The sequence below is a fragment of the Vanessa cardui genome, chromosome 10 (genome assembly GCF_905220365.1).
Source record: "Vanessa cardui chromosome 10, ilVanCard2.1, whole genome shotgun sequence".
NCBI classification, from domain to species: domain Eukaryota; kingdom Metazoa; phylum Arthropoda; class Insecta; order Lepidoptera; family Nymphalidae; genus Vanessa; species Vanessa cardui.
Window position 1 is genome coordinate 1,345,163 of NC_061132.1, and position 11,962 is coordinate 1,357,124.

Consider the following 11,962-nt stretch of genomic DNA (forward strand, 5'->3'; position numbering starts at 1 on the left):
TTTGGAAGAGATATCTAATACCATTCAATATTCCATGTTTCTACAAAGATAAGAAAATTAATTCGAACGCCAACCTAGTCCTCAGTATATAAACCATAACAATTATATTTATTTCATTTTTATAGACTAACTTTACGTGTTACGTTTACGAGTATCACAATTACGGTATTAAACGTAAGCCCTTATAATAATATAATCGGATTAAAGCCTGTCTGACTGTGCTATTAGAGAAAGCCATACTCTCTTACGTAATCAATAAACGGCGGCGAACCTTATTTAATATTCACAATCGAACACATACTGAATTAATTATGATCAATGTATTAGTTTAATGTATAATATAATATTATAGTAAGGGCAAAAATAAATACCTATTTCTAATAATATTGAATTTCAATCAGAGCTGTTAAATAGTTTTATAAAGTCAATGAACTTTTTTCAGAATTACATTAGAGTAAAAAAAATGTTTATGTGGCTAGTGCTTCAAAATTTTTTTAGATATTAAACATACTCTTAATAATATTACAGTAAGGAAATATTACAGTAAATTTTATATTTTGCGTGTATGAATAAAAAACAATGTATTTTAAAACTTTTATTTATAATAAACATAAACAATGTGCAAATTAATAAACAGCTAATTTGCTACATTTTAGTAACCGACAAACTTGGTTTTTACAATTGAAAAGTGTAACTTCTCGGTTTTAGTTAGTTAAATAATAATTACAAACGTTCTGCTTACGTTGACTAAAAATGCTCCTTACAAGTTTAAAAATTATTAGTGGCACTGAAAAAAAAATAGTTTTGCAAAATACAAAATGTATGCAAAAACTTTCAAAATTGTGCAATATTATAGGCACAAAACAATAAAAAATAATAAATTTGCTAAAATGGACGCCAGATTTTTTTGATTATTGTTTAGGCTTTAATAATTTAAAAAGTATATTTTTGTATTTACATACAAAATATTTGAAAATAAAATTTGGATATAGGAAATACTGATGAGTAATACATAAAAAGCTAACCATGCTAATAAATATAGGCAACTAGTAAATCAAGCGTATTATAACATATCACTTAAGTTTTAACGTATTCATTATGTATATAACACAGAAATAAACTATTCGAAAGAATTCAACATGCTTAGAAACACCTACTATTCAATGTAGCTAACTCACACTGATTTTATATTTGTAGATGTCACTTGTAGATGCGACAATTTTTAATATTTTTGTAAAAATCCTAAATGACATCGATCTAACGAGAATTTTTATAAATAAATATCATCTAAAGAATGTGTACATATTTACCTAAATACGTATAAAAGCTACACGTCCACGTTATTAGTATTTTTAAAGGCATCCGTCGGATATGACTCGAAGGCACAAAATTATTTAAAAAAAAAACACAATAGCCCTTTCGCTATTGTACAAAACATTAAACAGTAGTTAATTTATTTAACTCGTTATACCTACAATAAGTTATTTTCCAAGCACCGCCTCATAATATTAAATCTCTTTCAACACTAACCTATGTAATAATGATTAAATACTAGAGTAAATCTAAACAATATTCCGTTAAATATTTGAACAATAAAACTTTTATTGTATAACTATTATTGCCATTTTCGATATAGTTTTAGTAGCAAGAGCTACAATACAGTGTGATATATATATAAAAGATACAATTCACTATCTTTTTGAAATGTACTCGATCATTTTGATTTAAAAACAAAGATTACCGAATGCTAAACAACATATCATTGTTATCTTATTTACAATGCAAAATAGATCGAGAAAAATCAAGGCCATAAATCTATCACATTAAGTTCGGATTGCTTCGGCAATAGCCAAATAAATAACTATAAAATAAGTGATTGAACAGCAGATACTGACAATTCCAGGTGAAGGAATTAAGTAGCCGTATATATTATGCGAATAACCGTTGCATTAGTTCTAGTGTACACGCTCGTCTCCGCTCAAATGAGCATACGGCGTAGGCGTTTAAGATACATTCGCTAATGCATGTCCTCACTACATAATTAATTCAATCTTGAACAAATACACCGCTATCGGACTCTTGGTAAACTAGACCATAAACCCACTTTAAGATTCTACGCTTCTAAACACTTTTAAAACTTAAAAACTAAGTAAAAAATTTAATTGATCACATATGGGAGTAGTTACGAAATTAAACTGTGGCACTCAGATAAATGGAAGTATCATTTTCGTTGTCTGAGCGTCATCAAGACATATTGTTGATACCTACCCTCTTGCTAAGAGGAGATGCATCGAGAGTCCTCTCGTTAAGTTTGTCCTCCTCTCGGAAATGAATCCTCGTAATCACGATGTCCCCTGTGCTCAATGTTTGCGAGCCTACCTCAGCTTTCTTTGTTTCGTTGAGATCATTGCATTTAATGTCATCTGCAGAGTTATGGCATTTGCAACAACAGTTTTTTCTATCTGTATCTCCAATATTCAATATTTGACTTAAGTTTGACCAATCTTTGTTTTTAAGTAGAGGCAGGGTCTGTTCCATTGTTTGTGAAAATTTATCCTCTAGCTCGCCACTCAAAGGTGCCACGGCCGAGAGGATTGCTTCCAAACGATTAATTTTTTCAACTTTGTCCATATTTGTGTCTGATAAAATTTCATCCATCATTTGCATAGATTCCGTGAGACTAGGAGGCTGCGTTGAGTGCGGTGAAGATATTGAATCTGAAGGATTCGATTCTAAGCTAGCCATCTCATTTTCTTTTTCGTCTTCATCAGAATCACTGTCCTTGTCTTGGCCCATTGCTTCAAGTTTTTCTAGTTTTTTCGAGATTTTATGACAGCCTTTAAGTTTTTCCTTTTCTTCCTCAGTCAATTCTAAATATCTTAGTAATCTTATTTCCCGATTGCTTAACACAATATTCTTCGTTGTCTCAGCTAATTTTTGTTTTAACTCGCCAACTTCTGTGTTGATTTTTCTTTGACGTTTTCTCAGTTTAACTTCTGTCGGTTGAATGTGCATAAAGACCTGTTCATTTGATAGTTCTTCAAAAAGCTGTTGATTGTCAGGTTTAATATTACTTGACATGTAAGCATAAATTGCTGGGTTTACTAAAGAAAGTACATCAGATGCAGCATAAATAATCATATCTTTAGTTAAAGGCCTCCGGGCCCAATAACGTTGGTCTCTTCGGTATACATTTTTTAATTGTTCCTTCATTGGATTCATTGGAGCATTATACAATTCACAAAGTGCATTGAGACTTAAATTCTTAACTTTGTACACAGGAACATTTTGCTGCTGCAACTGCAATACTGCATGAGCTGCCTGCGTATCAAAAACATTTTTTAAAGTGATCTCAAACTGATTGTGTAAATTGACTGAATCGTTACGACAATCATGAATAATTTTAACAACAAATTCACTTTCTAATAAATCCTTTATTTTGCCTTCAACCACCATTCCGGGGCAGGCCATAATGTCAAGTATATAAACTTCTCCATTCATTGTTGCAATCTGGCATAAAGTCAGAACACCTTTTAAGCCCAGATTTATACCTTCGCAATCGAAGGACACTATACTTTTCGAGGTACGCTTAACATTCATAATGCTGTCAACTAATGTTGCACATTCTCTTACATTTGCAATGACTGTAGCACTTTGTAAGACCTTCTGCCTCCAAGCTTCGCCCATCATATTATTCCTAATACTCATTAAACCATTTGTTTCCTCGGAAGCACGAGCATTTAAATGGTTGTTTACTCTATCTCTTACCATATTCTCTGCTAAATTCTTTATGACAATCGAGTTGATCCTCTGCTTGAGTGTTTGATTTGCAATGTTTGCTTGAGGACCACGGGGAGATTCAATGGGACTGAGTATCCTATTCGCAGGACTTTTCGTGCCATCTGATGGTGTAGGACTAACTGATATTGGCGGTACAGGGGATACTGGTTTCTCTTCAACCACAGGCTTTGGTGGATCAGTCTTAACTTTAGGTTTTGCATTTAGATACATTACAGGTATTTTTGGCTTGCTAATTAATGTGACAAGGTTAGATTGTACGTGAAAGCTATCCGAAAATATTTTCAAGAAAGCACTCAAGTCGGCCGGTGTTTTAAACATTTGATACCAATATTCTTGAGGGAAGCGTGACACAATAAGGTGAAACAGCTGGTCCACCATCACTGGACCTTTGGCCTCTATACACTGTGCAACATAATCTAACAATTGTTGAGCAGTATCTGTGTTTATATTAGCAACGGGCAAATTGTGAAACTGCTCTGAATTGCCATGTGCATTATCTCGCCTATGATTATCACTGACTAGAACAACATTATCATCGGTGATCTGGAAGGTGTCCGGGTGCTTCATGAGGAACTCCTTGAACTCCTTTATCCGCTGTCCAGAGATGTGACGCACTTGCGGGGAGGCTTGGCTGCGGTGCCCCAGGAGACTTTTTATCGGCACTTCGGTCCCCTCACCGTATTGGATCATCTTACTGGCGAAATACTCTTTCGCCTCTTCAATGTAATCATTGTTGGAGGACGCGCCAGCGCCGCTAGGGTGCCTTTGAAACGTGTTGATATCAACATAGTCCCCGTCTATGTTGAACAACGCGGGGTATTGAGCCAGGAACTTCTTCAGGCCCGACTGTGACCCGCCAGCAATCTGACGCATCTCCTTGGTGAAACCCTTGGCACCAAACTGACAGGAAAGATCGTGCAACGTTCTCGGCTCGCCTTTATCGAGCAGGCGCTCCACGAAAAACAACAGAGTGAGATTTCTAGCGAGCTCATATTCCATTGATTCCATTTCCTAACAGTTGGTGCCAATGTGGTGTCTTACACTAAAATTTTTATACGTATATGTGTCACCCACAACACCATGAAATTCTTCAATTCAGATGCAAGCAGAGACAATAGAGAAATGTGACGTGCTATGAGGTGTTGCAAGTAACATTATCTTAATTTACATATCTACGGTAAACTATAATAATATATACTCAGATTTTCAAAGTATTTTTATCCAATAATACCGATTAACTAAGCCAAGTTATTAAATATTTACAATTTTTTAAATATTGTATTTGCAGATAATATTGCTGCGTGCTATGTAAATATTGTCTATATAAATTTCGAAAATTAAAGACAAGCTTACGAATATAACTTTGGTTAGATTACCTAGTTAAACAGCATAGTTTAATTTATTTTTTCACTACCTGCATAAGTTATTAACATAATGCTTTCTTTGATTCTAACTTGAAACTTTATAATTACATTTTAAAAATAATAATGTTAATGATACATAAAATTAAGAATTAACGTTTAATATTTGTAGGATATCGCGCAACACTTTTCTGTCTTTTTAAAATATTATATATATATATATATATATATATATATAAATTAGCATGCAATTCACACTAATTATATAAAGAGTTATAAAGATTTAGTGGTAAAATACTTGAGCGTATGCAACTCTAGATATTGACTGTCACTTGTCAGTGTTGTTGAAAATAATTATTGCTATTAATTTATTCCCTATATCGGTGTAACTTTAGCCCATTGAATTTACATTTGTTGGCTTTAAGTGGGAGTAAACCTCTAATTAATGCATAGAAATACACATAATTCACCTAAAATATTCGTATTACGTACTATAAAACTTTTATATATTCCTATTTACTAACGAAAAGTACCAGAAACCATTGATATAATGGTAATTATATATTATTAAGTTTATATTATTAATTTTCGTACGCGTTTTAATTTTCATAATCGATAATACAAGAAATAATTAATTCACATATAAGAGATGGTATAAACAAGCTTGCTTAATAAATTAAAAAACATATAAGTTATGTGTAAATTTTGATAAATGTGTAAGACTCATCTCAATGAAACTTTTTACATTTCCAGCTGGTCTTGGTTCTTGGTGATCTCCATATTCCACACCGTTGTAGCAGCTTACCACCTAAGTTCAAAAAGCTGCTGCTTCCGGGAAGGATTCAACACATACTTTGTACGGGTAACCTCTGCACAAAGGAGTCCTATGACTACTTGAAGACATTAGCTAGTGATGTCCATGTCGTTAGGGGAGATTTTGATGAGGTTTGTATTTTTTATGCATTTCATATACTTCTTTTATCTCATGTTATAATAATGTTGTTATTTCCAATATGTAGTCATACTTTTTAGATGAGCTACATGATAGTAAGTAGTCCTCACCGCCAGTTATTGGTACTGTTTGAAATATCGATCATTCCATAAACAGTTAATGTGCCATAAGTATTAGGAACTTGGTGATATGTTTTTTGTGCCTGTGGTTTTACTTACCCTCTTTTCAAGCCGGAATACAAATATACTAACTATAGTTACTTGGTGATAGAATTGCTGAGTGGAATCTATCCACATAGCTTTACCAGCCTTATCAGTACATAGACATAATATATAATAATTATTAATCAACATTATCTTTATAATTTACAGAACTCCACATATCCTGAGCAAAAAGTGATAACTGTTGGCCAGTTCCGCATTGGACTGATCCATGGTCACCAGGTCGTTCCATGGGGTGATGAGGAATCTCTGGCATTAGTGCAAAGGCAATTGGATGTGGATATTCTTATATCTGGTCACACTCATAGGTTTGAAGCCTATGAACATGAAAATAAATTTTACATTAACCCTGGTTCCGCAACTGGTGCTTATAGCCCATTATATAGGTAATACAGGTTTTTTAACTATTCTAACTTAAATGACTCTGAATACAGTAAATAAATATTGCTTCCGGTAACTGAAAAAAATTAAGGGGACTAGAAAAAAAAAACTGTTTAAAATAAGATCCATCCAATGCACTGACAGCCGAGATGGCCCAGTGGTTAGAACGCGTGCATCTTAACCGATGATTGCGGGTTTAAACCCGGGCAAGCACCGCTGTTTCATGTGCTTAATTTGTCTTTATAATTCATCTCGTGCTCAGCGGTGAAGGAAAACATCGTGAGGAAACCTGCATGTGACAAATTTCATAGAAATTCTGCCACATGTGCATTCCACCAACCCGCATTGGAGCAGCGTGGTGGAATATGTTCCAAACCTTCTCCTCAAAGGGAGATGAGGCCTTTAGCCCAGCAGTGGGAATTTACAGGCTGTTGTTGACTGACAGCATATTGGTGAAGATATAAATATAACAAAAGAAAATAAGAAACAACTTAAGAAAAATAAACTCAGTTCAGTTTGTATGAAATAGTTGCTGGTTATAGTGGTCACCTACCTCCAATTATCTTACTAACTACTGTTTACATATTTCAAAAATATATAAAAATGTAATTAGTGTCATTATATCCAGTTCTTTTAATGATACATTCATTGAATTCATCAAAAGCTAAAACATAACATGGTTCAAATCTTAGTAGTAGATGAAATATTTCTCATGATATCTTAAATTGACTATAGTGTTTAATAAAATGTTTGACTCAATATGCAATTGTTGATCAATGGCTACCACAACAACAGGTTTATTATATAAAATCATTCAATGATTAATTTTTATTATTACTATAATTATAAAATTACGCATGAGGAGCTGTGATGGCCCAGTGGTTAGAATGTGTGCATCTTAACTGATGATTGCGGGTTCAAACCCAGACAAGCACCACTGAATACTCATGTACTTAATTTGTATTTTTAATTCATCTCGTTCTCGGCGGTGAAGGAAAATTATCGTCAGGAAACCTGCATGTGTCTAATTTCATTGAAATTCTGCCACATGTATATTCCACCAACGCGCAACAACAGCTTGGTAGAATATGTTCTAGAATACATGGTAGAAATTATATAAAAATTAATTTATTGTTACTTACATGAATGCTCTAACTTACTCAACTGATATCAGACAAGAATATTATTCAATATTAAACAAATCATGTATTATTTAATGTTTATAATTGTTTCACAGAAATGCGACACCTTCATTCGTGTTGATGGACATCCAGAGTTCCACGGTCGTCACATATGTATACAAACTGCTCGGTGATGAAGTTAAAGTTGAACGAATTGAATACAAAAAAGCGTAGTTTAATAAAAAATAAGCATTTTATATTTAGTATGTCGGTAAGTATTTTATCAAATGTGTTTACTTTGTATTGTATAAAGGATAGTAATGTATGGTTCATTTTATTTCAAGGTAAGAAAATTAAATTTTAATAATAATGTTTCTACGCAATATTGTCATGTCAGCATATCTGTGTAGGTACCACCAACTCACCACATATTGTGCTCCAAAACAGCATCTCCTAAATACTTAGTATGATTGTGTGTGTACAAGCATCAGTAATATAACATGTAGCTTACTCTCAAAGTTAAATATTTTTTTTACATTTTTTATGTAAAACATTATCGTGTATAAGTATGATGTTTAAATATTTCCAAATGTTTAAGTTTTCTTTTATTTATATATCTTAATTAAAAGTATCAGAGTTGATTTTAACATATATGTAATATCAAAGTACGTATAATTACTTCTTGCATTATATACTTTGATACATATGAATTATGTGTTATATATAATCTATTTGTATACATGTACAACAGAAAAAACAAGAAAAATGTTTACTTAATAAATAAACATTGTAAAATATATAATTTTTTTATAACATTCAATCAGAAATTCTAAAAATGTTGAGTACAGTCATAAAAACAAATCATGTATGTCTCAACTGAATAACTTTTATGTTATTAAATGTGTAAACAAAGATGTAATATAATAAATAATATACTTATATCTCATTATGTTTTATTGTTGCTATTGATCCCAGTACTATTTACTAAAAATTTAATATCATGGTTACCCCTAAAATATATTTTTGCTTTGGTTATTTATAAATAACTATGCAATTTTTTACAATTTTTTCTTAGTATAGCTATGAGGTTATTTGGCTTATTTAACTATATTTGTTGACATAAGAATTAATAACATTAAATGCTTAAATATATGTATACACATATAAACTAAAACTAGTTGCTGTATAAATCTTGACTGCGTGGAATGATGGCAAGAATGCTAGCAGCATTGCCCCGTTCAATCGCAATTCCGATCCTCTGGGCAAAAAACGAACCAGCCCTTCTGTCACCAGTGGATTTAACTATGTTAGTAATTATAACAGACATACTCTAAGTAATACTAGATACTCAAACATAGCCATCTGGCGTACTGTCAACAACACAATTACTAGATAAGATTTTAAATTAACATGGTTATTTTTATTATTACAGTTATCAAATATTTTTGTTCTCGTGAACAAGACATTCGTAGATAATGTCGAAATATCGAGCTCCACCTACTAAAAATAAAAAACATGGTACTTAAATATCCCGAATTTAATAACTGTATTAAAACAGGTACTACAAAAACAATGAAAATGAGATGATTTTTTTTTATAACGATTTGTCATGAGGGAGTCTCGGTAACAGTGGATGTTTTTTTTACTTAATGTTTTACAAGATAAATTATCTTTAAACTTAAGGGGAAGATCTATAAGACCATGATCAGACCTGCTGTTCTATATTATATGGATCAGAGTGTTGGGCTACAAAAGGGATGACTGACAATTGTATGTTGCGGAGATGAGAATGCTGAGAGGAATGTGTGGTGTTACGCGAATGGATAGAGTAAGGAATGAGAACATAAGAGGTAGTTTGAAAGTGACACCGATAGCCGAGAAGTTATGTGGAAGGCGGCTATCATGGTATGGGCATGTAATGCGAAGCAATGAGGAACATATTGTGAGAAAAGCCTTGAGCATGGATGTGGACGGATATGGAGGTAGAGAGACGACCAAGGAAACGATGGTTGGATTGTGTGAAAGAGGATATGGTTAGAAAGAATGTTACTTGTGAGATGACGTCTGACAGAGAAGTATGGAAGGAGAAGACACGCTGCGCCGACCCCAAATAATATTGGGATAAGGGCAGGAGGATGATGATGTTTTACAAGAGAAACGGAATCATATAAAAATGTCATTTTTACACCTTTTTTTGTATTAACATTAATTTTTTTATACAAAATTGGGTAAAAATGACATTAAACGATTATTTCGTTTTGAGACACAGTGGACTACTGTTATACAAAAAAAAAAAAACAAATAAATATTTCCTATCTTAATGACAAAACGACATATTTGCTACGAACGATGGGTGCAGTTTTGTTTCAGCAAAATAGGAACATATTTTTTTTAATGAAGAAATTATAGTTTTGATAGTTACTCAGTTACCAAGTACCTATCAAACTGGTGGTAGCTTCACTTAATTGTTAAATGACGATTCAAAAGTGTTTGTAAAAGCCTACTTGAATAAAGTTTATTTTGATTTGATTGCTATAGCGCGTTTTTTTTAATACTACGTTTACGACCGATACAGAGTTGGAGGTATGAAAGAGCAGCGGCCACGCGTTTTTTTTGTTTTTTAATTTATTTTACTAAGTGAAGCTACCGATTCGGAACGTACATTTTGCCAAGAAGAACCGATAAAAAAGTCAATAGTTATCTTTTCCAACTTTTATTTTTATTTTTAAATCACTAAAATTAATTAAGTTTTGTTATTATTATTTTTAATTCTTCATATAGTGATCCTAGTATTTATCATTTACTGCTTCTAATTTGTAATAGATATCAGTGGAAACTATTGGTTTATGTATTAATTTATTATGTTTTCATATTACTGTTTGTTAAAAAAATAATTAAAAAATAAATAAAAACATTCAAATCTGAAAGTTATGTTAGCTAAATAAAATTATATATATGAATAGTATATCCTGGTTGTATTTCAACAAGTATTAGTTCCATGCTGTTCTATCATCTATACTTAATCTATATAGGCATAGGAAATGACAAAAAATGTCGTTCTAAAAATGCAGAAGAAGACTTATGGTATAATCAATATACCTAGTCCTTTTAAGTAGTCTGTAAGTTTGAAAATTAATAAATTATACAAGCACTAAAATTAATAACAGACTTAAAAATAGAGTGCTCAATTCGGATATAATATTATTTTTTTATTTTTTATTTTTGTTCGGATATAACTCCGTCATAGACGGATTTACATATTTTTTGTTCCAAAGAGTTTATCCGCACTTGCTTTTGTAGGATTTACATAAAAATTACATAAAATCGTCACTACCCAAAGCAGCGCTCTGAGTAACTCAACTACATACTAATTAAGTAATAGAAAAAAAATGTATAATATATAATAATAACCCCGTTCGGCCCCTTCGAATTCAATGACCTTCGGACTACGCAACGCGAGTAAAACATTTCAACGATTCACGCGCGAAGTTCTTATAGGCATCGATCTTGTTTCTGTTACGTTGATGACATTTATTGTATTCAGAAAACAAAGGAAAACATATTTAATTATTACAGGAAATATTAAAATACTGACCGAAAACAGTGTTACATTAGACGAAAAATGCGGTTTAAAAAAAAAAATCGCGCTTCTATCGCAGCGCTTCGAACGTGTACACTTCGATATAATTCGATAACTTAGTAGTAGTTAGATCAAACAATTGTCGATTCTGAGTTACTATGATAGATCACTGTCCAAGTGGCGCGAAGCAGATACGTTACAAGATATTACAGCTTAGAATCTGGATAAAGCTTTTCATGGGAGCTGATTCGCAAAATTCGAATGCACTCTACGTACATATACGGTCTGCCAGTTCGAAGGCGATCTTTTTAATTAGTTAGTGAAACATTTCGATATTAAGAATTCGAACCACTGATGACCACAAGCAAACGCATGTCATCCACAGTCAAATGGTCAAGTCGAGAGATGGCATCGAACTCTAAAAGGGGCGGTGACAGCGCGAGAAGTCCTGTGCCATTAGTTGTACGAACTTTGTTACGTGATGATAATTTCAATTCCGCAATAATGAACGGAACAATATTACGAATACCGGCCGATTTTTTGTG

The 11,962-nt window shown here is 32.5% G+C and overlaps 2 protein-coding genes across 2 annotated transcripts; one reads left to right on the forward strand and one right to left on the reverse strand.

The window, feature by feature from the left end:
* Window positions 1-582: 582 nt before the first annotated feature.
* LOC124532720 (egalitarian protein homolog) lies at window positions 583-4,925 on the reverse strand. Its single transcript, XM_047107757.1, has one exon. It carries the CDS (start codon window positions 4,807-4,809, stop codon window positions 2,245-2,247), a length of 2,565 nt encoding a protein of 854 aa, XP_046963713.1. The 5' UTR covers window positions 4,810-4,925; the 3' UTR covers window positions 583-2,244.
* Window positions 4,926-5,486: 561 nt separating this feature from the next.
* LOC124532835 (vacuolar protein sorting-associated protein 29) lies at window positions 5,487-8,452 on the forward strand. The gene is made up of 4 exons (XM_047107936.1): window positions 5,487-5,715; window positions 5,916-6,107; window positions 6,486-6,721; window positions 7,954-8,452. The coding sequence occupies exons 1-4, from the start codon at window positions 5,713-5,715 to the stop codon at window positions 8,069-8,071; spliced, it is 549 nt and encodes a 182-aa protein (XP_046963892.1). The 5' UTR covers window positions 5,487-5,712; the 3' UTR covers window positions 8,072-8,452.
* Window positions 8,453-11,962: the final 3,510 nt, after the last annotated feature.